Raw genomic sequence first — 27,888 nt, forward strand, 5'->3', positions numbered from 1 at the left:
AAATTGGAAGATCCTCCTCCAACATGAAAAATTCAAATAACACACCGTCTGTCAATATCCCTCCGACTCAAAAGAAACAAGAGCGTTTGCCGCCTGCGTGAGCAATTTACAACAGTAAACCGACGATAAAACGTGTGAAATTACATATCAATTCTCTAAAATCGTTAGTTAACATCCGGTAAGCAGGTCAAATCGATCCGAATTTATAGTTGGATTAAATTTCAATGCAGATGTTGATTAGAAATGGAGATTGAACACAATGCAATGTTTGGGAATTTTCTAAATTTAATTTTCGCGAAAGCACGGAATCGTGTGGGTGAACACTGGCACATGATGGGTGCTTTCAAAACGAGTAATAAAAAGCTGAGAGCTTTCACTTTAAACCCGAATGTGGGTGTTCGTGTCCTGGAGATAACGACAAATCAAATTACGTGACGGATTTCATAAGTTCTGACAAAATCGAGGGAATGTCTTCACAACAGGTGAACGATCTTAGGAGTGTCCTTTTAAACAATTTTACGGCGAAGAATTTATTTATTTATAGATTTTTTTATATTTGTCTTGCAAATTTGGAATTTTGGAGGTTCGGAAACGATTTTTCCCGGTATCTCCGGAATTGTGGCAAATACAACAAAACCGTTTTTGAAATCGTTTTTCTCGCAATTTTTTACCTTAGAAATCAATCTTAGATAGTTCTAATTCGAAATTTTAATTTTTTTCAATGCAGAAGTTAGCTGCCTTTCAGTCTCTAATTCGGACTCGGTCGCTATCTCGCTTATTTGTGAAGCAATCTTAACGTATTGGTGCTCATTTTACGAAGAATCCAAAAAGGTAAGATTTGTTAAAATCGGTCAAGAAATAACTGAGTTATGGGCGATCAAAGTTTCGGACTTGAGTTGGAAAATGTTCAAAGTTCAATATCTCAAAAACTACGAAAGATTTTGAGAAACTGTTTTTACCATCGTTTTTCTTGGGTCCTTCTACTTGAGAATTCGCCCCCAAAAATCGCTCCTAAATTGAAAAAAAAAAATGGAAATTTATTAAATTAAATTTCGTTTCCCAAATCCTGAAATTTGCAATGCACTGAACACAATAGAAATTCCTGGATTGCTGCAAAAGGCGAATGTGCAAACTCTCTAATTTCCAACTAAAATTTTTACAAACCGTGACGATTTCCTCGCTAATTTCATCTGTCCAAACAGAGATGCTCGCAGTTTTCCTAATGAACTTTAAAAATGGTGGATGCGCCAACACAAAAACTAACAAGAACAAAAACCGCGACGCGACTAAAACTTCATTTGACAATTTAACAAATTTCCCTAATTCCCGTTTTAATCCCAAACTAATAAAACAGTTAACTGCATCAATACAATAAAATTTTATAGTCGAACGTTCCAGCAGCTAAGCATTGAAATCGCTCAACGCCCGAAATTAGTTATTTGCCATAAACGCAGAAAACTTCTCCGCCAAACAAAATAATCTGCTCTTTGATCCGCAGTAATTAGCCAAGAGCTACAGAATATGCCTAATTACGGATTGTTCAGAAACACGATTTCAAGCTCCGTCGGTTGCGTTTGATCAATTTTTAATGATTTTAGCTCACCAACAAGATAACTTAAATTGGCAAATTATCGTGTAGAAGCATTGGTTTGTAGCTTCAATAATTCAACGCTGGGGTAATTAAGCGTGTTGAGCTGGTGAAAATTGTTGAAACTTTCCAAGCACTCGAATTAAAAATTCAGAAGAGTTTAGTTGAGTGTGCAGTGTGTGTGTTATTAAACGTAATTTATTTTATTTTTTTTTCTCTTTTCCCAAATGATCGTGTGCACGAACAAATAGCGAAATGGGATCTTTTTAAGTGTATACGCCACATTGATCGACTTTTGCGAGAGTATTTCATTACGATTTAAGTGCTTGTGTTGGTAACTTCCCAATCCAATCACTTTTGTCGCTTTGAGGTGGTTGGTAATTAATTATTTGTCTGAAGCTAAAACAAATACGAAAATTAACAAGCGAATGAAGGGTGGTATCTAGGAGATAAAAGACAATTGTCAAGCGGAACGTATTTGAATTTCCCATCACGAATGAGGTAACAAGGGAAGTTATGAAGTTACCTTATAATGGAACGTGCGAGGGTCATTCAAATAAAGCTCATTGTGTAACGTGTAACGTGTAACTTTATAATGGATGTATGTGTTTCGCCGTTATTCTCAAGAAGCTATGGAGAGGCAGAATGTGGGGCGGATTTCTACATTGCAAAACAGTTCGGAGTTTGATTTAATATAAGGAAAAACTCTGGAAAAGTTGGGAGTTGGGGGTTGGGCAAATCAATCCAACCAAAGTTCAAGTCAAAGTACATTTGATAAAATAAATATAAACTTTGAGAAATAGTTGAGAAAATTACGAATTTTAAACACGCAAAAATGGTAGAGGCGCCAGGACACAGAAAACTTGTGACTCCTCAGTTTAAATAAGCATTTGATGTTGTCTGAAGTTAGGAACAGAAGTAAAACAGGACGACCTTGTACAGGAATAAGAATGAAAAATCCTCTCATTTGCGAGGACAAAAGCTGTAAAATTTGCATTCTACGCCACCTAAATCTTCTTTATTGTGACAATATCCGTAATTGCACCTTATAAAATTTCGACTAATGTAATACAACTGTCTGATTTATGTTACTAGGCTGTAAATAAAATCACTAATACTGTCGTACAAACGTAACTGTAACTTTCGCTTAATCAGCTCGATGCGTAATCATTACTTGTTGACTCATTAATTAATTGTTAACGAGTATATCAAACGTGTGGGTATTAAAATAATAATACTAGTCAATAAATGGGCGAAATTTGTACTGGAGTAGTGGAAAGTAGAATTATTGCTCTGTACTTTCATCAAATCCTCTTTTTTGGATTATTCAGGACTATTTTAGGGATCTTTCAAGAATTTTTCGGCAGTCTTCAGAGGTGCTTCAAAGAAAGTTCAATGATTTTTTTTCTGTTTTTTAATTTTGAGTCTAAAAGTTTGCTCGTTTTTTAGTTCTGTGAATGTTCGGAAAATTCCAAAATTTTGTGTTTAGATATAGAAAATCTTCTAAAAACAAAGTTTTTCTAAAATCTTTTTGGCATTTAAACAAATTTCAAATATTTTGCATTCGGCCCTGTAATTTTTGTAGTTTTAATGTCAACGTAATGAAAATTGGGGAACTTGTTACTTTAGAGTGGCTAATTCATTGTTTTAAATCTCAAAATTTTAGAGCAACATGGACGAATTTTAAAAATTTCCACTTATAGAATGGGCCAAAATTTTCCAAAATTTTGCATTTGGCCTTGTAATTTTAGTAGTTTTAATATCAACGTAATTAAATTTGGGGAACTTGTTACTTTTGAATGACTAATTAACTGTTCTGAATCTCAAAATTTTAAAGCAACAGGGACAAATTTTTGAAACTTTTACTTATAAAATGGGCCAAAAATTTCCAATATTTTGCATTCAACCCTGTAATTTTTGTAGTTTTAATGTCAACGTAACGAAAATTGGGGAACTTGTTACTTTTAAATGGTTAATTCAATGTTTTGAATCTCAAAATTTTAGAACGACAGGGACGAATTTTAGAAATTTTCATTTTTAGAATGAGTCAAAAATTTTCAATATTTAGCATTCGACCCTGTAATTTTAGTAGTTTTAATACTAACGTCATGAAATTTGGGGAACTTGTTACTCTTGAATGACTAATTAACTGTTCTAAATCTTTAAATTTTTAGAGCGACAGGGCCGAATTTTAGAAATTTCCATTTTTATAATGGGTCGAAATTTCCAATATTTTGCATTCGGCCCTGTAATTCTAGTAGTTTTAATGCCAATGTAATAAAATTCGGGGAATTTATTACTTTTAAGTGGCTAATTCATTGTTTTAAATCTCAAAATTTTGACCGACAGGGACGAACTTTAGAAATTTCCAGTTATAGAATGAACCAAAAATTTCCAATATTTTTGTAGTAGTTGCCAACATAAATATTTTATAGTTCAGTAGACATTTTTTCACCAGTTTTTCCCACGATAAGAATCATCACTCCACTTCTTCAGTACAACCATTTTTTCCAAAATTTGTTAACAAGTCAATTAATTCAATTCGACTTTTTTCCTGTCTGTTTATAAAACCCTTCAGAGCATCAATCTGCGGAAATCCCGGTTTATTAGAGCAACCACGCATTCTCAAGACATGATTTATCTTGTTTAGGTTACAATATAAGCTGTCTCTTGGTACATCTATTAGCAAGCACGCAAATGAGGGTGGAATTTTCAGTAATTTGCTTTGTGTTTACTTCCTCCGAAAAATCTACTTTTAACTTTTCGCGCTGTCTCTTTAGTTTCCCCCATTCCGAGACATTTACATAATAAATAAAAAGTTTCAAAGTAAAAGGAAACTTGAGAGAATATCGAATATCTGTATTATAATAAGATTAGTGTCAGAGCGCAAACCACAGATGTGTGCTAATTACAAAGTTGGTTGAATTTATCACCCTTTACGGGAGATGTTATAAACACTAATTAAACTCCTTTTTATATGTATAGAGTACCAGTATTTACGGACGCGAAGTTTGAAGAGCTTCTGGCAAGCTTCCAGATTAACTTAATAACTTCACCCATAGATCATTAGTTGCATCAGACACTTGTATATTTTACGTGCGTTCGCCACTTTCTCCCCCCCGACTTCAGATCTTCGACTTGACCGCATTTAGAATAAAACACTTCGGACAAAGCAAGATTCTTTTGATTTGCGAAAGTTCCAAGAAGACATAACAATGCTGCTTGGATTTATGACTTAATCATTACAGTGGTAATTTGCATTTATGCTTCTCCACTTCTTTGCATAAACTTGAGACGCGAGCTTCTGCACTGCACTTTCGTATCGATCGCTGCATTCTTATTTTTGCGTTTTGGATCATTGAAAAGGAAATCTGTTTTCGTCATATTTATCTAGGGACAGAAGTGCGCCCCCGGCTTTTTAAAATTTCGAGCTTAATTAACGTGGCGTCATGTAATTTCGAATTTAATTACAAAGCTTTGTGCCATTATGGGTTTATTAAGACGGGATTTTTTCGCAAAATCTTGACTAATTGGGGATAAAAGCCCGGAATTTCTCGCTTTTATTAAATGGGTTGCGTAATTTCAGTACAAACAGTTGTTGAGTGATTTCATGTAGAAATTGCTTGTTGCTACAGGAATGAACAGTCTCAGATTAATTAGAGATGTTATTGAATTAACAGACTTCCAGATGTGTCTAAGTGTGTGCTAAACCAGTTTGAGGTTTCTTGGGAACACATTTTTGGCTATTTAATAGAATTCTGCCGTCGCGACGTTTCTTTAGCGTGATAAATTTCTTTTTACATTTACATTAAATCTGAAGCCGGTTCACTTACAGTCGATAAATTCTGTATTGCCGCTCGTACAATGAAAAATAGAGCAGTTCAATCAGATAATTGTCTTTTTAGAACCGATTCGTTTTGAATTAATAATTGCGCGGAACGAGGATCTTGGGAATACATTAACATAACTTTGAAGAAAGTTTCGGTAAAATTTCAATTACCAATAGTTTCCTCGTGGGAATCGTACAAAATTAATTCTTCATGATGTGACAAAAAATAACTTTTAAAATTGACATTTTATTGCCGCGTCTTTACCTACTCAAAAGCTTCTGCGTTATGACTCAACAGATGCACAGCTCCGTTTTGTATTAATCGAAAATTTTATAGCCCATTTACGAGCGTAAAGTTGACATCAGTTATCGATTGAACTATTGTGTTATTTAAAATGCTTCGTGACGTCAATTTTTACAACCGCACGATTTTAGAATTAATTTATACGAATGATGACGTTTGTTTTATTTTTCCAAAACTTTTAAGTTGGAGTTTGATGGATTATGCATCGATCACGATCTGTTAACACGTGTCGGTGAGATTTAGATCAGAAGCGGAAAGTAAAACGTTTGGAAAAGTACAAATATTGATATTCTAGTTTATAGACACTCAACAGTTTTCCACGTGGCGTGGATAAACAGAATGGACTAACACGGGTGAAATTGTAGGGAATTATGGGGTAAATTACCCACTCTTTACTGCGTATTTAAAAAAGTGCGTCAGTTCGGTGTTGATAGAATTTTTAATAGAAAAAAGAAGCCATCAATTCGAATATTTGGTGCTTCAAATTGGAAAATATGATGATGGCAAATTTTTTGAATTTGTTTATTAGAAAGCCACGTTTTAGCTAGGAAAAACTAAAGAAAATCTAAGAAGAGAGACGCTGCAGTAAATTATGTTGAAAACTTAAAAATCTAGAGAGAAAACGCGAAGAAAATATAAGAAAATTCTGACGAAAAGTGGAAAATAACGCACTTGCGTGTCTTCTAAAATCTACTCCTTCGAAACGATGGCTTTGGCACCTCTGAAGCGGTCATCAGCGCAGAAAATGACTGTTATTTCTTCTTTGCGAACTCCAGAAGCTCTAATTAAACTGACATTATCAGAAGGTCAACTTTCAAGTGATTTCCGCGAAACTTCGTCGAAATATCCGAAAACCATCACGAATTTAATGCAGTTTTAGAGCCAATTACCTGCACAATTAAAAACTAAAATAGCTAATTAATAAGTGTAATATTTCACAACACGTCGAACAAACGCGTTTTATAACAATTTAACAACTGATTTCATTAAACGTGCGACTCAGCTAAAAAAAACCTTCTTTAGCAGAATAATTTTCCTAACCGTGCAAATTTTTATCCATTTTCCACCGCATGATGAAAATTGATAATCTTCGCGACCTTTCCAACGTTTCATCAAATTAAATTCACAGCAACTGACACCTGTAACTCGTTTACGCATTCAACGGGGTTTCTCCGAGTTGTATTAGCCTAAAACTTCCAAATCCTCTTGATAAACAGTCATCCTTACAGGAAACGACCCTAAAGGAACTTGATTTAGGGGGTGTTGCTTTCATCTTTATACTCGCGCAATGAGCGGTGTTTATTGGGATAAAACACACCTGTTTTAGACAATTAACAGATAAATTTAAAAAGTCTCCCTCCAAGTGGTAAGTAGCCACTTTGGCCAGTTTGAATTAGGACTATAATCCCGGTCACATTCATACGCAGCAGTCCTGATAGTCCTGGTGATCGATGCAGCGGTAGCGTTAGTGCAAGTGCTGCCACCTGTGGGGCCCCCAGATTGAATAAATCTAATATCGGGGAAAACCTTTGGGGGAAAGTTAAACTTCGTGATTTTTTTTTCACAATTTAATAAAAGCAAACGACAATAAAAGATTAAAACGGGGAAACTTCCCCATCGTCAAGCCCGCAGGATTCTGACTTTGTACAATACGACGTCTTCGAGGTTCATGTAGGTTTCCAACACCAGCGTCGGGACGGCTACGCAAAATCCGCTATCGGTGATCTCATCAATTTCCTTCACATCGTCGTGACAAATTTCAGAAAGCACCAATTTCCTGTCGTGGAACTGATCGGTGAAGACTTCGATCTAAAATGAATGAATTAAGCTCCAATTGGGTTAGTTTCACCGTCAAACCTCGAAGTAAAACAGAATTGCGTCTTCCGAATGTCCGATGTACTGAACAGCCCAGTAAAAAGTGTCGTTTCTTATTTTAGCATGCACGTAAAACATCTCGTCGTAGGCTAACATCAACTGTAAAACCGTTTTATAATTTATAGCCCCCGTCAAAATAAATACGTTACGTAAATCACATGATTGGGTTTATCCTGTTTCCAAAAACAAATACACTCGCTCCCGATTAAAATCCTGCTGTCGTGGCAGGAAAAGTAGTGTTTTTTGAGATCCTCGCGGCGCCCTCTCCAGTTGCAAAGTTTGTCCAAGTGACAATGATGGAGGCGATAATTGCACACTTGGTGATGCTCCTCTTGTTCGTTCATGTAAACGGATTTCTGGCACCCGTTTTCTGAGTAGTCGCACGGATAAAGGAGTTCGCTGCTTATGCTTTCCAGCTGAAGATTCCTCGTGGTAATCACTGGTTTTTTGCACACTGGACAGTTGGTTTTTGAGCAAACATTACACACGCTGTGGCCTAAAAAAACAGTGAGAAAACGAACAACTGGAAGGACTCCTACCAGACACGCAGATGTAGATGGGACTCTTCATGTACTGGGAACAACAAGGGCACTGAAGAGATTTTAAAATTGTCGCGTTTGAAACGTCCATCTCGTTAAAAGTTAGTGGCGAACTGGCGTTTATCGCGGCACGTTTTTCAGCGGCGGTGGTTAAAAACTCGCTCTTTTTATCTAAGAAAAACTGTTTATTATAAGTTGACACCTTCGATTCCATGCATTTATTAGAATTTCTTTTTAGCACCACTTGAGGGTTTCACGGCGCGGTGGCTCGGAAAATTGCCGTCTTTTAACAGAAAATTTGAAATTGTTCTTTCAGGCGCCCAAATTCGATGAAATGGCTTAGAGAAATGTTGAAAATAAGAGCTTCTAAATATTCTTGTCAAAAAATCTGTTCCAAGTGAACTTAAGCATCATTTTCGAAGCGTTTCGTGTTTATTTTGTGTACTTATCTATTCAATTTCCAGCACAAGAAGTGCAATTAATTTGCTTTGAAGGTTTAATGGTGCGGCTTCAAATGAATGCACTTTTATAATTTCGTGCCCGCGAAAGCGAACAGCCGCGTTTTCTTTGTTTCGCATTTAAACAAGTTCCCCAAATATTTTGTAATTTTAGTAGTTTTAATGCCAAATTTGGAGAAGTTGGTACTTTAGAATGACTAATTTAATATTCTAAATCTCAAAATTTTAGAGCGACAGGGTCGAATTTTAGAAATTTCTATTTTTAGAATGAGCTTCAAATTTCTAATATTTTGCATTCAGCCCTGTAATCATAGTAATTTTAAGGCTAGCGTAACGAAATTTAGGGAACTTGTTACTTTTGAGTGCCCACTTCATTGCTTTAGATCTCAAAATTTTAGAGCGACAGGGTCGAATTTTAGAAATTTTTGTTTTTAGAATGAACCACAAATTTTCAATATTTTGCATTTGGCACTGTAATTATAGGGGTCGATTTCAAGTGTGACTTGCGTTACTGCAAATCCCATTTGCAACATAGCAACGCCAATCACATTGCTCATACCTTGGCAACGGTTGCAAATTTGCGTTAACGCAGTGACTTGAAATCGACCCGATAGTAATTTTAATGCCAGCGAAATGAAATTTAGAGAACTTGTCCCTTTTGAGTGGCTTATTAGTTATTTTAAATCTCAAAATTTTAGAACGACATGGCCGAATTTTAGAAATTTCCATTTATAGAATGAGCCGAAAATTTTCAGTATCTTGCATTCGGCCCTGTAATTACAGTAAATTTAATGCCAGCGAAATGTAATTTGGAGAACTTCTCCCTTTTGAGTGGATAATTAACTGTTTTAAATCTCAAAATTTTAGAACGACAGGGCCGAATTTTAGAAATTTCCATTATACAGTGTCCAGCCCCAAAATCGTCTTTAATTTTAAAGATTAAATTTTGAAAATTTGCATACGCTCAATAGTTGACAAAGCTCTAGAAGCTGACGCAAAAATTTGGTTTTTTATCACGGTTTCTTTGGCGTCGCGACGCCTAAGAAGTATAATTTTTAGCGATTTTTGAGTTTTTGCGGAAATATTCGCGAATTCAATTTTTTTTCAACATATCTGTGATACAAATATTTGAGTTTTTATTTTAAATCTAATGCAAATTGTGTTTAAAATTTGGGGAAAAAACGCTGTTTTATCAAGTTAGTTTTTAAAATTATGACGGCGCAGTGGCAAACTACGTTTACACCAAAATTTCAAATGTCACTTCATTCTTTAGTATGAAGGTTAATTTTGATTAACTCGGGCATGTTGCACTTTATGGACACCAGAAATCGTTAATTAACATCGACAAAACGACAATTTCACCAAGTAAGACTTTTGTTATAATCTAAAAAAGCGAACCAATGAATTTGTGACACAAGATGTTGACAAATGCGTGTAAACGTAGTTCCCAATTTTGACGTAATGGAATTGGAAACTTACTTGATAAAACAGCATTTTTTCCTCAAATTTTGAATACAATTTGCATTAAATCTAAAATGATAACTGAGATATTTTTAACACATTTATATTGAGAAAAAATTAAATTAGAAGATTGATTTCACAAACCCTCACAATTAGCTAAAAATTACATGTTAAAGGCGTCGCTACGCCAAAACTGTCAGTGATAAAAAACAAATTTTTGCGTCAGCTTCTAGCGCTTTGTCAACTATGAGCGTTTGCAAATTTTCAAATTTTGTCTTTAAAATTAAAGACGATTTTGGGGGTGGACACAAGTGTTGCCGGACCCTGTAGAATGAGCCAAAAATTTTCAATATCTTGCGTTCGGCCCTATAATTACAGTAATGTAAATGCCAGTGTAATGAAATTTGGGGAACTTGCTACTTTTTAATGGCTAATTTATTGTTTTAAATCTCAAAATTTTAGAGCGACAGGGACGAATTTGCGAAATTTACAAGAAACTAGAAGTGCAATTAATTTGCAACGGACTGCCTTTGAAGATTTAATAGTCAGGCTTCAAATGAATGAAATTTCATAATTTCAAACCCGCGAAAGCGAGCAGCCGCGTTTTCTTGTAAATAAGGCGCAGTTTATAATTAAATAATATAAATAATAAAATAAACCGCAACGCAAATGCATTAAAATTGCCATGGGAATGGAATGTGGAAGCTTATGAAAGTGTCAAAAGTTCAGGATGTCCAATAGAGCCCTTTGAAATTTGATAATGAAATAACCGTGTGGAAAATTCTAGATTTCGTTGCTTAATGTCACGATTTTTTCTTTGGCTATCACCAAAGGTCAATGATAACAATAAAAAATTGTGATTTGAGATTTTCATCCCGAAGATTCATTGAACTTCAATCCTCGCCGTTTTATCTAACGAAAAACAATTACGGCAGAAATAAACTCATCGGTTTGTCGCATGATCAAATACTTTCGAAGCTCTCGATCGTTATGAATAATTAATTGGATTTTTCAACAGATGCTTGCGGCTACATGCCATCGCGTCTTATCTCCCAACCTTTCAACTTCCTTCATTAAAATGTCATTAACAACGACATTACTTTTCAGATGTGGCTGTGGACGAACTTTGGCACAACATAAACACGACACTGAAACGGTACCGCCACTGGCAGGAGAAATATGGTTCCCTAGCAGATGTACTGTGGCGTCGCCGACGGACGCCCATGGAATACTCGAGTTTCAGGGAGGGCCTCATCCTTCCAAAGCCCAAGTAAGACAGTTTTTATTTTAAAAAATGGCTTTTTCGTGGGGTTGAAATGAACATCGTGCGAGGATCAGCCTGTTGCTGATGTTCCGATTTTGCTTTCTTCTCTTTATCTCTCGGTAATGATTGATTTTTATGATTTCTCTTCGGGTCGGAAGACTTATCGCAAGACAGTTTCATCAGGAGACAAATGGACGGAAGTAAAAGGGTGAAAATTATGGGGAAATGTAGACGGAAATTAGGAAAAGACAAAATTTTCTTAGGGGCAGAAAAGACGTGATTAATCTAGAGAACGCAGCGAAGGGTTATTAATTACAATACAACAACAATAAACAGTTTGATTGTATTGTTATCTCGACCTCTTTATTAACTGTATTTTCATAACTCCGTGAATAATGGGCTAATATAATCAAGTCTCAATGTGGGATAGTTTAATTTATAATCTATCAACAAAACTGATTTTGAAAGAGCGTCTAAATTTCTGAAATTCCTCGTAACAGAAGTGGTCAAATTCCAAGTTCTATTTTTAGTTTTTATCTAGGAAAATTAAGAAAATTTCCCTACACGCGGGTCCCAAATGCTTCCCACCCGAACATATTAAATTCTAAAAAAGTCAACTTTTCGTAGTTACACTCACGTTCAAAAATCTTGCACCCTCCAAATTTCATTGTCATAACTGAAAAGCTAACAAAAATCCGAATTTTAACAACAAAAAGTTAAAAATATTTGGTTCGTCCTAAAATAAAATTTTCTAAAATTTCTATCTTTGGTTCTAAAGTTTTGCACTTTGGCACAGTTAATGAACACTTTTGAAGTAGTAACCTTCCTAAATTTTATTGACATAACTACAAATCTAACAAAAATACGAATTTAAATACAAAAAGTTAAATATTTGCTTCGTCCTAAAATAAAATTTTCTAAAATTTCTATTTTTTAATCTAAAATTTTGCACTTTGGCACAGTTAATTGGACACTTTAGAAGTATGTAGTAACTTCCCCAAATTTCATTGTCAAAACTTGAAAACTAATAAAAATACGAATTTTAATAAAAAAAATTGGAAATATTTGGTTTTTGGTGTATAGCTTATAATCGCTTCAGGGAAGTTTATGACTAGAATTTTTTCCCAAATTTAAGACCAAAAAACATGCTAGCTTTTCTAAAAACAAAGGCGGGGAGAGTGCAATACTTTTGAACGTTGGTGTATAACTGATATAACTACGTTTTTTGGAATTTTATAAGTTCGGGTGGGAAACATTTGGGACCAGCATATAGGTAAGTTCTCTTATTTTTTTCTATTTTTTTCCATTAAAAATTCTTTTACATACTTTACATATTTGAATATATGAAAATTAAAAAGAGGGAACGTATCGATTCCAAATTCTAGAACCGATTAGTGGCGAAAATCGTAATAAATTTACTTGGATTTGCTGGACTTTTTTCGGAAAGATGTAAGCTCGGATTCTTCGACAATACAACTGTTGCACGTTGAAAGAACTTGCGCTTCCACCAAATTTAGTTTTCCACTTGGAAAATTTAAAAGTACGATATCTTTGGGTCTTGGAATTCGGGCGACTTTCCCTTCGCTCTCTAGACATAAAGAATTTTCCCGAAGGAGATCGAATTATCCGGGGATTTACCCCTACACCACCAATGTACATTCGTTACAATTTATTAGAAACTGACAGTGGTGAGTTTGAAGTTTTTCCGGTATCCGAATTTCAATGGATAATAATTCAGTTTATGGGAGGCATAAAGACGTTTCCCCAGTGGCAATTCCAGAGTTGGGAAACCTGACGTCCATAAATTATCCCGTGACACGACTTGAAAACTTATTGTCTACCTGCTGAAATTACGAATAAAAAAGTCATATTTTCACACTTGACGGGGCATAAAACCAAATAAAGCTCATCGGTGATAATTCTCTGAAATCGTGGAATTGAGCTCATTACGTCAGAAGTGTCAATCACGACCAGGGCCGCAGAAATTAGAAGGTTAACCATTCTCTAATTATTGTGACATTTTGAGAGATAAGTTATTTAGTGTTGTTCGTTTTATTTGTAATATCAACGGTTGGGGCGTTCCGTGGCGGAAGAAAACTCAGTTTGATTAAAAAAACATCAACCTGAAATTGTGGTTTATGTCCACAAGAATGAGCAACCCTCATCTTCAATTTATGACGTTTTGATTTATCCGCGCCACACAACCACCTGCAAAGTAATCAATAACTTTACGTATTGGAAATGCATTCGCATGAAATCAATACGAATTAATGTTTTACCAGGTTGAGTTAAAATGGTTCTTTTCAAGCCACGTCGTTAATTTCAGTCTTGATTTTTTCCATCCCCTATTTGGGACAGATACCAGTGAAAAAGTGGTTCTTTTGTTCGGAGTTCACGCTCACCTCCAGGCAAAATGTCTTCAAATAAACTTACATGAAATGAAAACTTTAAAAGCGGCAAAAAGTTGGAGTTGAATATCACGGTCATTTCAGTTTTAAAATATGAAAAACTTCGGACGAGTTTTCCTACACAAGCAAACAGATTTTTGTGCGATTCATCTGGGAGATTCATCCAACGTTTATTCTTGTTGTTTTTCGTTAAATTTTGTTTGATCAGAGAAAAATTGCGATTTCATCAGAGAATATTTCGAGCTGCAATAGACTGGTACTGACAGAAACATCAATGCGGTTTGTGGTGAATTGTGTTATTCAGGTTTCACCCGCTAACCGGGAAATTGTTAGTGTACAGTTTTTCCTTTCAGTATCTTGAAAATTGTCACCATTTGGATGATAAATTAAGATTTATTTCAGACTTTATCGCATTTTTATTTAATAGCGTTTTCCACTTAATCATGTCTGCCAATCTAACTTCCCGCTGACTTCATCCTTCTTCATTATGCCGAGCATTTTCAAAATAATTTCTCGTAAATCGCGAAATATGTTTTTACGACTAAATAAACTTTAGTTGCGCAATTTCAACGAAGAGTGATTACAAAACAAATGCGATATAAAAGCTCTCTTTTCTCAATTTTTTTTCGATGATTCTGTTGACAAATCAGTGTGCGCTAAATTTGCATGTCAAAGGGGATAAAAGTAAACGAGAGTTTTGAACTCGGTGATTTCCTTTTATAAGATTACGACGGCAGTTAATTACGCGGAATGGAAGATACGAAGTTTGTATTTGCAGATATCGGATTCTTCTAGACGATGATCAACATTTATTTTTTTTTAAGTTGGGGTGGGAAATTTTCCTATTTTTCCCCATTAAAAAAACCTGATACACTCGCATTCAAAAATCTTGCACCCCTTCCCTTCGTTGTCATAACTTAAAACCCACGACCTGCTGTATATTTACGACCTGTGCATTCGAGTAGTTCCACTGTTTCTCCGCATATGCTTTGGAAAGCGCCGCTGCTCGGGCACTTTTGGGAACATTTTACCATATTGGGTTTATTACCAACGTTGTTTTTGACATTTCAAATTTTAAGTTTGAATTTTCAAATTATTACACGTTGTTTGTTGCTTTTTGAAATTTTCTTTGTGTGCTCTGTTTACGATCGTTACATTGTTCTACGTTAGTGTTTTTTGTAGCTATCAAAAGTCAAAAATCTTATTAACCCCAAAATTCAATTTGTCAACAATGTCAAAAGCGCCCGAGCAGCAGCGCCCTCCTCGGCAAAAAAATGCGTTTTCTCGGAAACATTCTTGATACGGGGAAATGAGATTTTGCTCAGGCCGTAGATATACAGCAGGTCGTGTTAAAAACTAACAAGAATACGAATTTTGATAACAAAAAATTGAAAATATTTTGTTCGTTCTAAGATAAAATTTTCTAAAATCTCTATTTTTTGCTCTAAAATTTTGCACTTTAGCACAGTTAATGGACATTTTAGAGATAGTAACCATTCCAAATTTCATTGTCATAACTTAAAAACCTAACACGAATGTACATAACAAAAAGTTGAAAATATTTAGTTCATTCTAAAATAAAATTTCCTAAAATCTCTATTTCTTGATCTAAAATTTTGCACATTTTAAAAATAGTAATCTCCCCAAATTTAATTGTCATAACTTAAAAACTAACAAAAATAAATAAAAACAAAAAAAATTGAAAAAAAAACCTAAAACCTCTAATTCTTGTTCTAATGTTCTAAATTTTGTACTTTGGCACAGTTAGTTAATGAATACTTAAAAAAAGTAACCTTTCCAAATTTCACGGTCATAACTTAGAGGTAGTAACATCCTCAAATTTCATTGTCATAACGCAAATAAGAATTTTAATTACAAAAAGTTGAAAATATTTGATCCGTACTAAAAAAAAATTTTAAATTCTCTATTTTTGTTCTAAAATTTTGCACTTTGGCACAGATAATGAACACTTTAGAAGTAGTAACCTCTCCAAATTTTATTGTCATTACTAAAAAATTAACAAAAATACGAATTTTATTAACAAAAAGAAAATATTTCGTTGGTCCCAAAATAAAATGTTCTAAAATCTTTATTTTTTGTTTTAAAAGCTTGCACTTCGGCACAGTTAATGAACACTTTAGAAGAGTTAACCTCCCCAAATTTTATAGACATTACTTAAAAACTAACAAAAACACGAATTTTAATATAAAAAATTTGCAAATATCTGGTTTTTGGTGTACAGCATATAATCGTTTCAGGGAAGTTTATAACTAGAAAATTTTGTCTAATTTAAGAACAATTATGTGGAGTGTATAACGTAAAATGTCCCATTATTTCGGTTCTGACGTCTTTTCCAATGTTAACGAAAACGCACAGGTAGATTTATTTTAAACCGCTAGAAAAATATGCAGAATCGAGCTTTCATTGTTCTCTATTTATATTCTCCTTGGCGCAGTGTCGGATTGAAATCATTTCTCATTGAATTTTAACGCCTACAATATTCGGGACGCTTCCACAGGGTAGAGTTTTGTTTGCCAGCACTAAATAATTCAAAATTCGGTAATTTCGTCCTTCAAAACCCTAATGGTGGTCTCATTTCCCATGCATTACAATAGAAAAATAATTTCAATTTGTGTCGCTGCTAACAACGAATCGATGTAGATTTTATTTCTATGATAAATAGCGGTGGAAAAAAGTAGGCGAATCACGCGAGGGTTAACTTGACCTTTTGTGGTAATGGGGTGGTAATTATCCCATGCAATTTTGAGTGCCGAGAGTTATAAAGTTGTATTAAATTTTTATAGTACATCCGAGTGGCGCACGATACGAAGCCGGAACATCTTATGCAGCTTATTACGCGAGAATGGAACTTGGAACTTCCTAAACTGCTCATTTCCATCCAGGGAGGGAAAGCCAACTTCGAATTACAACCAAAACTGAAGAAAGTTTTACGCAAAGGCCTATTGAAAGCGGCGCGGTCCACGGGCGCTTGGATCTTCACTGGAGGCACAAACACTGGTATTTCCAAGCTGATTTATTTCAAGTGTAACTCTCTGTGTTTAGGTGTAACGAAACATATAGGAGACGCTTTGTTGCTCGAACGCTCCCAACGAACTGGCCGGGTGAACACCTTGGGAATCGCGCCCTGGGGAATCGTGGAAAACAATCAGGAGCTCATAGGTCATAACACGGAAGTGCCATATCACTCGATATCATCGCCTCGGTAAGTCTCAGTTTGATCTGCTAGCCGTCGCTTCTGATAACAAAGTACACTCCAAGATCGAAAACGCACTTATGTTCCACTCTGGAGGAGCATCTTCCGTGTAATCCCGCGAAAACTCCGTCTGCAGAGCAACCAAAACCAATTTGTAACTCTCACTGGCGACTTCGTGCCATTTCAAAGCGAGGACTCTCAAACCGACTTTGCACAACATTCGGGGGCCGTCTTTGTTGAACGTCACTCCGACAGGAACGAAGATTTTGATGTCTTCGGGTTTAATCAGAATCAATCGCTTCTGAGCAGAGGTTAAACGATAATGAATGTCGTCTTCGAGTTTCATTCGAGCAGAGACGGTCATTAAACCGCTCAATTCATCGGTTTTGCCGCTGCTGATTATCTCTGTTATTCTACACACGGCTTTAGTCGTTCCATAGATAAAAGCTCCTTCGGAAAACTCGGGATCCCACCACTTCTTCAAGTAGGTGAAGCCGATCTTTGATTTGATCCAACGGAAAATGTGAGGCATGTAAATCAATTCGGGGGTTTTGGGCACTTGCTTTGTTGCCCCAGAAGTGCAGATGCTGCGTGTCATCGGAAGGCGGACTGATTTTGAAAAGTTGCGAACGGTTCGGAAGAGGAGTTTGGTGGTGAAGCGATGCATAACGGGAATTTTGAAGGCGGAGGCGGAATGGGTGCTGTCAGAGTCGCGACATTTTACAATTTGACGTTCCGTCACCGGAATTGGGAATAAAAAGTGCGGCGATTATTAAACAGTCGTTTGAGAAGTTAAACGCAAATTCTTTCTCCCGGGACTCGGTAACGATCAAACGGCTTTTACCTTGATTAACTCATAAAATCGCCCTGTAGCATAAATACCTCCACGTTATGTTAAATGAGGAATTGCGTGTGGTCGTGTTAAATATTTTAGAATTGTAGTTACACTGTTTGCTCTGTAAAATTTTCCAATCTACCAAATGGCAGTATAACCTACTTTTCCGTTGTCTTTGATTCTCTCGCTCCATTTTACATTCACCTCCTTATTTATTCATATTTGTCAAAGTTGCTATATCGCAATGCTTCGCTCTAAAAACTCTCCGTGTTTGGAATAATAAAACAGATCTGACTTTTCGATTCAGAGCTTTTACTTTTATTGGTGTTGTTTACAACTTTGCTCATTACGGAGAATAGATAATTTCTCTTGTGTGCTCCTGTTGGAGGAGCAATAACAAAGTTGCACAAGTTGTTGAAATTATTTGTAAGAATAAGCTTAGGTTAACACTGTGTTGTACGAAATAAAAAAAGCTCGTTGATCCCAAGCAGAGCCGGAGATAATTAAATTAGCAATGCTCTTAGAACTAATTTTATTTAATTGGATTATGTGGAAATTAAAACAGCAAGAAACTAATAGAGATGCTTGTTTTTAAAAACGTGCAAAGATTTTCAGGACATTCGACCTGGCGCCTCCACCATTTTTGCGATTCCCAAAATTTGCTGTCTAGTAAAGTTATTAGCCGAACTTCTTTGGACTTTGTGAAATTATATGAGCTCAACAAGTTTCGACGTAGTTTGAATTTAATCTCACAAAAATAAACAGAACTTTGGGATTATGCATTATGTAGAAACAATCTACTCTATGCAAAAACGCTGATCGATAAATTTTTCAAATGTCATTAATAGAGTTCGGACAAAATATTCAGCCTAATTCGGTCCTGGGCACATCACAGCGCGATCGAACCCCCACCTTATCAATACCTAATTGTGATAGGGAGATCTAGGCGGAGCAAGACAATAGTGGGAAAGAGTGAGGGTGATCTAAGCGATAACCGAATATTTTGTCCGAACTCTAGTCATTAAATTCGATGAACTAATTTATACTTTTCAAATCCTGCTGATGTTTAAAATTGCTCCTGTGTAAATCGATAAATTCTCTGCAGGAAAAATGACGTATAGAGCTTATTACTAAAGGTCGACTCAATAAAAAGTAAAGTTGAGAGCTCCTATGTAGTAATTTTAATCGGTAGCACTTGGTAGCAAAAGCGTTTGACCTTGACGCAACTTAGCAATGCGTAATTTAGAAGCTATAGGGGTCAATTTCAAGTCGTTTGCGACGTCGCTGTTTAGTTGCTACATCGCAGGCACCTTTAGCGACGTCGCTAAATAACTTGAAATTGATCCCTTTGAGTTTGAATGACAGAAAAGTCACTAAAAATCTACGCAATAAAAAGTGTACCATACGCGCGAAATTTAAAATAACAGAATAACCCCAGGTACTGACAACTCTGTCAACCCATTTTGCGTAGGAATTTAGTGTTTTTAGTGTATTTTGTAGCATAATTTGCTGCCAACCTATATGTCAACTGTCGAAATCTCCCAATCTCTCACCGGATATACTGTAATCGTCCTGCGCAAAGTTGCTAAAACTTATTAAATCCTTTTTTAAATATCTTTTTTGAGTTTTTTTTTTAATATTTTTTAACTACTTTAGAATGTTAAACGTGTTAGTGTTAGTTAATTTTCTTCCTAAAGAATTAAAAGCTTGGTTACACCCAAAAAGTTAAAAATTTATATACACAGGAGAGTCGACTGATAGCAATGAGCTCTATTTTAAGTAAAAAAGTATAATCTTTGAAATATTCCAAAAGATCGCTCACCTTTGTTGCTCAGTCAACACTGGAGAACACTTTGAGAACACAGAAACAGTCCAACATCGCGTTTTTTCATTGATTTTAACACAAGAACACACCGTCTGTAATTGCGTCTGTTTTCGAACAATTGGCAGCGCCCGCTTTGAATCTAGTGGGTCCGGACAATGTCGCCAACTTCGCATAATGAAGTCCCTAGCCGAATTTAAATTTCAGTGCGTAATTAGTAACGTTAAATGTAAAATCGCCTTTCAGGGTTTGTTGGCTAATAAAAACGTCGAATTGCGAAACCAAAACGAAAAAAAAAACACTTCGCTATGAGCAGTGAACACTGGAGACCACTTTGAGAACACAGAAACAGTCGACATCGCATTTCTTCGTTAGTTTTTATAGTTTTTTAATCACTCCGTTTGTAAATATCTCTGCTTAGATCTAGTGTGTCCGGACAATGTTGCCAACCTCGCATAATGAAGTCCCTAGCCGAATTTAAATTTTAGTGCGTAATTAATAGCGTTAAATGCTAAAATCGCCTTTCAGGTCCAAGTTTGCAGCTTTAAACAGTAGACACGCTTATTTCCTACTAGTCGATAATGGGACTATCGGAAAATACGGTGCGGAAATAGTCTTGCGGCGAAGACTGGAAAAACACATATCAAAACAGAGACTATATCCATGTAAGTACCACTTAAACCCCCTTGGCAAGACGTGAATTTGTTTTTTTTTTAGTTACCCAAAGTCCCATACCTATAGTATGTTTAGTAATAGAAGGGGGTACCAATACTATCAGGGCTGTTTTAGAATACGTCACCGACGATCCTCCTGTGCCCATCGTGGTATGCGATGGGTCAGGGCGAGCCGCCGATTTAATTGCCTTCATGTGCAAGTAACGCTACCATTCTCGTCGCTTTTTAACCTAATTGTGATCCTTTTAAGGTATGAATTGTCGGTGTTGAAGTCGATGCGAGATTACATTTTAGCTACGATTACAAGGGCATTTGAAGTGAACCGCGACTTGGCTGAATGTCTATGGGGGGAACTCATGCAGTGCGTCGAGAATAAAAATCTGGTAAATATTGTTTCTTAGCCAGAGGAAATTCATAAATATTTGCTTCCAGATAACTGTTTTTCGGATAGCTGATAAGTACGATCAAAAACCGCAAGAGCTTGACCAAACGATTTTAACTGCTTTGTTCAAATCGCAACATCTTTCTCCCACTGAACAACTCAGTTTGGCTCTTACATGGAACCGCGCAGACATCGCGCGCTCGGAGATTTTTGTTTATGGTCAAGAATGGCCGCGCGGGGCCCTCGAAGACGCGATGATCAAAGCCCTGGAGCACGACCGCTGCGATTTCGTGAAGCTTTTATTAGAGAATGGGGTTAGCATGCGGAAATTTTTAACCATCCCGCGATTGGAAAATCTATACAACTCCAAGGAAGGGCCTAGTAATACCTTGCGGTACATCCTGAGGGACGTGCGACCTCACATTCCAGCAGGTTATATTTATACTTTGCACGATATTGGGTTGGTGATCAATAAATTGATGGGGGGCGCCTACAGGGCGTTTTACACGAGGAGGAAATTTAGGCCTATTTACGCCAAAGTGATGAACAAGGGGCAGAACATGCAACGAAATTCTACTTCGTTTGTGAAGCAGTATGGTAATGCCATGAGCTTGTTGGCTCAGGCGCTGCCATCCAACGCGAATCCCTGTCTTTTCGATTATCCTTTCAACGAGCTATTGGTGAGTTGCCCCTCATCCAACCACCTGCTAAAACGAATTTTAAGATATGGGCTGTGTTAATGAAAAGACATAAAATGGCACTGTTAATGTGGCAACACGGCGAAGAAGCCCTCGCCAAGGCTCTCGTGGGGTGCAAACTGTACAAAGCCATGGCGCACGAGGCCGCCGAGGACGACATGGAGACGGAAATCTACGAAGAACTGCGCTCTTACGGAAAAGAGTTCGAGAATATAGGTTAGTAGCCCAGGAGATTGGATCCTTCCTTCATCATTTTTTTAGCTTTGGAGGTGCTGGACTATTGCTACCGCCAAGACGACGACCAAACCCAACAACTCCTCACTTGCGAACTCCAGAACTGGTCCGGCCAAACCTGTCTAAGTCTAGCGGTGGCCGCGAACCATCGAGCTCTTTTAGCCCACCCGTGTTCGCAGATTATCCTCGCGGATTTATGGATGGGCGGGCTTCGTACCAGAAAAAACACAAACTTGAAGGTACTGCAGGGTTGTAACGAACGATGTAGTCACTCTGTGTTTAGGTCATCATGGGACTTTTATTCCCGCCGTACATTCTTAAATTGGAGTTTAAGTCAAAGGAGGAGCTCCAGCTGATGCCGCAGACCACCGAAGAGCACATGGAGCTGGAGAATGAAGACGACGACAAATCCGATTCGGACAAGATAGTAGACGGGGAAGTAAGTGTTAGTATTTTTGTTTCGTGTTGTTTTTAGATCGCTGACGATGACGTGCTAACGAATTGTTTGTTTATAGCGTAAAGTGGTACGAAATTATATAGAATTTAACCCAAAAGTAAGCAAATTGTGTTTTTTGCACTGGTTAAGATGCACTAAACTGCGGATTACACTTTTTCGGTTCACTGTATATAAACTCTGACTTCTAAACCGCCATTGTAAATACTTTCTTTCTTAAATTCACAATGGTCTGTCTTAATTTGCTTTGGTTTATTATTTATTATAGAAACGCACTCGAAGTTTGAGTATGAGAAGCAAGTCTGCAAATCCTCAAGGTGTAAAGGTAGCGAATAAACAAAAGTGTTGTTGTTGTGACTAATCTTTCACATTCTACACATTTACATCTCTTACACCGCCACCAGAGAGCAAATAAAATTGACAGAGCGAAGGAAAACTCTTCTTTCGTTCTCCGTTCCCTTCTTTATCTGTGCTGTTCTTGCCTGCGCCACAAATCAAATTAAATCAACACCTTGTTCTGTCTCCGCTTGCCGTCTTTTCCGCTTTTCTCGTTATTCCAGAATTTGTCCATAGCCCAAATAATTGTCTAAACGTGGCGGTATCTCTTATAGGCCTTGCTCACCGAAAATTTCATCCGCCGGGAAACCGTCGTCCAGGAAAATGGGAAAGTCCTGTCGGACCCCGAAGAGAACAAGTACCACGTTTTCTTCACCGACATCCACTACGATAAAGTCCCCAGGAACCGCGAGCTGAAGTTCAGTAAGAAGTTGTACGAGTTCTACACCGCCCCCATTACGAAATTCTGGGCCAATTCTGTAAGAACCCGTGAGGCTGAGTCCCCGCTTAACTACTTCTTTCAGCTCGCGTATCTGATCTTCTTGATCATGTTCAGCTATATTATCTTGGTCAAGATGGACGAGACGCCCTCCTGGCAGGAGTGGTTGGCCATCGCGTTCTTATGCACCTTTGGTTGCGAGAAGCTCCGCGAGTTGTTCTCTTCGGAGCCTGTAGGAATCAAGCAAAAGCTCGCGGTGTGGTGCTGGAATCTGTGGAACCCCTGCGACATGGCCGCGGTGCTCTTCTTCCTCATCGGACTTGCTCTTCGATTCCGACAAAGCACGTTTGAAGTTGGCAGAGTCTGCTATTGCGTCAACAGCATCTATTGGTATCTCCACATTTTGAACATCCTCAGCGTGAACAAATATCTGGGTCCTCTGGTGACCATGATGGGGAAGATGGTCAAGAACATGATCTACTTCGTCGTTCTCTTGTTGATAGTCCTCATGAGCTACGGGGTGTCTAGACAGGCCATCCTTTTTCCCAACCACGAAGCGGATTGGAGCATCGCCAGAGATGTTTTCCTCGAGCCGTACTTTATGTTGTACGGTGAAGTATATGCGGATAAAATCGACCCGCCTTGTGGGGATGGAGAGGACGAAGAATGTCTGACCGGGCGGTGGGTTTCGCCGCTTATCATGTCCATTTATCTGTTGGTCGCGAATATTTTACTCATTAATCTTCTCATTGCTGTCTTCAACAACATCTTCAATGAAGTCAACGCGGTGGCGCACCAAGTTTGGATGTTCCAGAGGTTTACTGTGGTGATGGAGTACGAGCAGAAGCCGCTGCTTCCTCCTCCATTCATCATCTTCTGTCATATTTACTTACTTTTTAAGTATGTGAGGCGGAAGATGGAAGGGAAAGAAGAGAGTTACGACAATGGATTGAAGCTCTTCTTGGACAGGGATGAGATGGAGCGGCTCTACGACTTCGAGGAGGATTGCGTGGAAGGCTACTTCGCCGAGCAAGAGTACAAGTTGCAGCAGTCCACCGAAGAACGTATTAAAGTTACGACGGAGCGCATCGAGCACCTCACCCAGGTGAGTTCAAAGAAGTTTCGCCTCTGGATTATCACTCTCTTTTAGAAAGTTGAAGATATTAATACGAAAGAGAACATCCACACCACCGCTCTTCAGAATTTAGAGATCAGATGCCGGCGCTTGGTCGAGCAAATGCAGGAAGTCTCCAACGACCTGGACAAAATCCGATCGTCCATCGAAAGTCAACCCCCAACTGCCGCGCAATCGTTCGACACCGCGTTCGTCCGTGAGCACACCGTCAGCGAGCCCGTGGAGCCTTTATTAGAAGAACTCCCTAAACCAACGAAGCGGAAGCCGATTGTTCGATCGCTCACTGAAGTGCGTCCCGACGCCTACATTTTCGACCACGGCCAACACATCGAATATCGCTACGACGAGGAGGACGAATGCAACGAAGACTTGGACATCATTCCCAAATCAGGTGAGAAGGAAACTGGTGACGATACGAGACGTAAAAGTTTGTTTACAGAGAGTCAACAACCCCTGACGCTTGAACGACAGAGAACCAGAAGCACCGACTCGAAAACTTCAAACGAATCAGCTGAAGTTTCCGCCGATGATTTGGGGGCTCTGAGTTTAGAAGTTTTGAGGAACTGGGCGATACAAAGACGGAAGGATTCGACGGGGACGGGGCGGCGCGGCTCGGACGGGGGGAATGGTGAGAAAACAAGTCAGTTTAATGAGATTAAATCATTTAATTTCGTAAGGGTAGTTTTTAAAAGGAGACAGTTGTTTGGTACGTTTCATGTGGGATCACACAAAAAATGACACCAAATCACGGGGGTTTTCTTCTGGGAGTATCTGCTTTTAATCACTAATTGCTTCATTCACAGCGCTTCTACTTACTGCGCGTATTATCTAACCGCTTTTGTATCTTTCTGTCAGCATGCGAAAAACTGCCAATTTCACCACAAAGCCTATTTTTCGACCACTATTACAGGACAGAGGGTATGTTTTAGTTACCACTCGATGTGCTTTATGCTACTGTTAAGGCCCCTTCAGAACACAACACGTTTTTAAAGTTTTAGGAAAAAGGTTAATAAATCGCAAGAAAATTGAAAGAAAAATATATTTTATTTAGGCATTATTCTGTACTGGTGTCGGTTTCCAATGCCACTTCCCTCGAAACAGCATCTGCGCTGCAAAACATACAATTATTGTAAGGCAGAGCGAAAATTAATAATCCTTCTACAATTAACGTTTAAATATTTTTATGACCCTTTTATGGTCGTTCCCTTGTCCACTACCTGTCTGCCACTCTGATGGAGCTGTTTTATTGTTGCAAATTTCCCTAAGAAAAGCCAGTTTTATGAGAGGAGTGTCTCTGGTCAAAGAGGGTAGCCGCGTTTGACAAGAAAGTAATAAAAATAAGGAGATGTCGAACAAAATCTTTCGAGACCTTTATTTTTCGAGCAATTTTTCAATCCTTGCACCACCCAAAAGTCATATTTTTTACAAGACGTGATGCTACTGTCTGGTTGTTTTGAAAATACGTTTATGTGAATTTTGAAAAATACAGGCTGTCCCAGAACTCGCGTGTCAGAGAGCAAGGGTGGGTGCCGACAGCAATACAGATGGTAAATTTCAAATCTAAAATTGATTAATTTTAATAATATTCGAGAAAGGATACAAAAATAACAACCAATCCCGGAAGCTTATTCTAGAGATGGAGTAAAATATCCTAGGCAACGAGAGTGTAATGTTCATCGGACCAATGGGTGGATAGTATGTGTCCATAGTTACCAATTTTCAAATTCGGTTCAGCTTCGGGATTGGCTACCGTTTTTTCATCTTGCCTCAATTATTTTTTGAGCTAAAAAATTTTTGTTTCGAAATCTTGTTGATATTCGAATTCAAGGCACTAATCAAAATTCACCAAAATTGGTCGTAGAGGCCATTTTTTTTGCACCACTGTTATTATTTTATACGTACCTTCGACCATATTTGTCCCCACAAAACACTAAATGGATATAAAAAAATTACACGAGTCAGTTAAAGGCCTTTATCTAATAGGTTTGGATTCGGGCTTTCGTTTATACAACCACGTAACTTCGACCGTTGTTAGATTGCTGGACAGTTGGATAGAATGAACCAGAGGGTTGTGGAAACAGGGTTGAAATGGCGCCGAAATGAAACCGCATGCGCATTTAACATTTTACATCGTTTTGTGCTTTACGGCCACACGACAAACTATATTTGAAAAACGCGGAAAAGTGGTTCTTAGCACAAGTTCCTTTTTCGTTGTGGAGGCTTATTTTACATATTTTAATTTGCGATTTGCTGAATTCAATTAAACCAACATTTCAAAAAAAGCAATGTAACAAGTTAGTGAAAGAGAAGAGTTTCATCGGAATAAAAATCTCTGAGAAGAAGTGTTGTGTTCTGAAGAGGCCTTACTAGTAGTCATTGCTGTTCACTAAAATTAGTTTGGTGTGTTTAAACTTGAACTTGTACTGAAAAAATACCCGACTAACTTAATTTACTCAGCCGCTCTAGTTCCGTATATGAAAAATGAACATAAACTGTCTAAATCGCTTATTTTTAGAACAAATGATGAGCATAATGAGATATATTATAAACGGACTCTAATAGGATGTGGCTGATGAGTCAGTTTATTTACACACGTGTAGCTCACACTTTTTATTGTTCAGAGTTCCGGTAAGAGAAATGAATTTTTTCGCTAATAAAACACAAGGCCGGAGTTAATTCCTTTTGTTTTTTTTTTTGGGGTGACTTATGATTATAGAAGCAGTGATCGATGTTGCTTAATTGAGCGGTGGAAATTTACCAAAAATGACATCGTGATCCTCGTCTTGTTTTTTATTGAAAACGAATTTTTAATTCGTAGAGACTTCATAAATAATATATTTAATCAAAGTTTATTTAGCCGGCGCGACTGGGAATATATGAGTTTTCCAGATGAAATGAATTTTTAATAAATTCTGCTTATGAACTTTCGGTAAACTAATAAAACAGTGAAGTAGAGTTTTGGGTGTAAATCAGGCTTCGTCTTATTGAAAGAGTGGAATATACTATTTTTTCTACTTTGCGACGAAAATATATATTTACCAAAAATAAAAAAATCGATTAGGGATTTTTGACAGGTTCGGTTGGTAACAAATGATCAAAATTTGAATTTGAGAATCAGTATCTGTGACGTTTTTTGCTTAATTTTTGTTTCCAAATTGTTTTTTTCCTAAATTAGGTATCCTAACTTTTTTTTGGAAATTTCTGGTTTATCTTCAGAATAAAATTTCCACAATTTCTGTTGTTTGGCTTACAATTATGTATTTTAACACAGTTAATGAGCCATCCCAAATAACTTACTTCCCAAAATTTGATTGTAGTGAGGTTCCAATTACCAACTTTACAAACATGTATAAAAAAAGTCTCAGTTTTCAGTTCGTCCAAAAAATTGAAATTTCTAAAATCTGTCGCTTTTGGACTACGATTTTGAATTTTGGCACAGTTAGTGTGTGTGTCTAGATTAGTAACCTACCCAAATTTCGTTGTTGTCACGTAAAAATTACTAGAGTTATAAGCTTGAATCTAATTTTTTGGCAATTTTCAGTTCATCCTCAAAAAAGAAAAATTAAAATTTTGTCTCTTTTGGCCTGCGCATAATTTTGAAATTTAGCACTGTTAGCAAACAAGTCGGAGTTAGTAACCTCCCTAAATTTTATTGTAGTTGCACTGCAATTACCAACTTTACAAATATTAATAAAAAAAATCTCAATTTTCAGTTCGCTCAAAAAATAAAAATTTCTAAAATCTGTCGCTTTTGGACTAAAATTTTGAATTTTGGCACAGTTAGTGCATGTATCTAGATTAGTAACTGCCCCAAATTTCATTGCCGTCACGTACAAATTACCATAGTTCTAAGCTTGAATCCCATTTTTTGGAAATTATCAGTTTATTTTCAAAATAAAAAAAAATAATTGTCTCTTATGGTTTACGTATCAGTTTGCA

The 27,888-nt window shown here is 37.1% G+C and overlaps 3 protein-coding genes across 15 annotated transcripts in view; 1 reads left to right on the forward strand and 2 right to left on the reverse strand.

Annotated features, from left to right (window-relative positions):
• The window catches only part of Trpm (transient receptor potential cation channel, subfamily M), a 60,304-nt gene that overhangs the window by 25,454 nt on the left and 6,962 nt on the right, over positions 1-27,888 (forward strand). For 4 of the 13 annotated variants that reach the window (XM_088030354.1, XM_088030408.1, XM_088030434.1 and 1 more), the window contains 17 exons: positions 11,162-11,324; positions 16,531-16,744; positions 16,790-16,949; positions 20,126-20,262; positions 20,315-20,471; positions 20,522-20,654; positions 20,704-21,333; positions 21,378-21,567; positions 21,613-21,824; positions 21,869-22,024; positions 22,101-22,139; positions 22,308-22,364; positions 22,651-22,854; positions 22,900-23,919; positions 23,965-24,340; positions 24,389-24,577; positions 24,805-24,867. In XM_088030354.1, the coding sequence (XP_087886480.1) occupies positions 11,162-11,324; positions 16,531-16,744; positions 16,790-16,949; positions 20,126-20,262; positions 20,315-20,471; positions 20,522-20,654; positions 20,704-21,333; positions 21,378-21,567; positions 21,613-21,824; positions 21,869-22,024; positions 22,101-22,139; positions 22,308-22,364; positions 22,651-22,854; positions 22,900-23,919; positions 23,965-24,340; positions 24,389-24,577; positions 24,805-24,867 (4,100 nt within the window). Of the gene's footprint in view, positions 1-11,161; positions 11,325-16,530; positions 16,745-16,789; positions 16,950-20,125; positions 20,263-20,314; positions 20,472-20,521; positions 20,655-20,703; positions 21,334-21,377; positions 21,568-21,612; positions 21,825-21,868; positions 22,031-22,100; positions 22,140-22,307; positions 22,365-22,650; positions 22,855-22,899; positions 23,920-23,964; positions 24,341-24,388; positions 24,590-24,804; positions 24,868-27,888 lie in introns of all 13 variants that reach the window. The other 9 variants (XM_088030390.1, XM_088030441.1, XM_088030398.1 and 6 more) reach the window with 6 other exon arrangements.
• Positions 7,342-8,236, reverse strand: LOC148182082 (E3 ubiquitin-protein ligase siah-1-like). The gene is made up of 4 exons (XM_088049646.1): positions 8,136-8,236; positions 7,746-8,092; positions 7,579-7,695; positions 7,342-7,530 (listed from the first exon to the last, which is right to left on the reverse strand). Exons 1-4 carry the CDS (start codon positions 8,224-8,226, stop codon positions 7,342-7,344), a joined length of 744 nt encoding a protein of 247 aa, XP_087905772.1. The 5' UTR covers positions 8,227-8,236.
• Positions 16,957-17,538, reverse strand: LOC148182083 (uncharacterized). The gene has a single exon (XM_088049727.1). The coding sequence runs from the start codon at positions 17,536-17,538 to the stop codon at positions 16,957-16,959; it is 582 nt and encodes a 193-aa protein (XP_087905853.1).

This window comes from Gnatocerus cornutus, chromosome 1 (genome assembly GCF_029298725.1).
Source record: "Gnatocerus cornutus isolate USDA-ARS CGAHR chromosome 1, icGnaCorn1.1, whole genome shotgun sequence".
NCBI lineage: Eukaryota > Metazoa > Arthropoda > Insecta > Coleoptera > Tenebrionidae > Gnatocerus > Gnatocerus cornutus.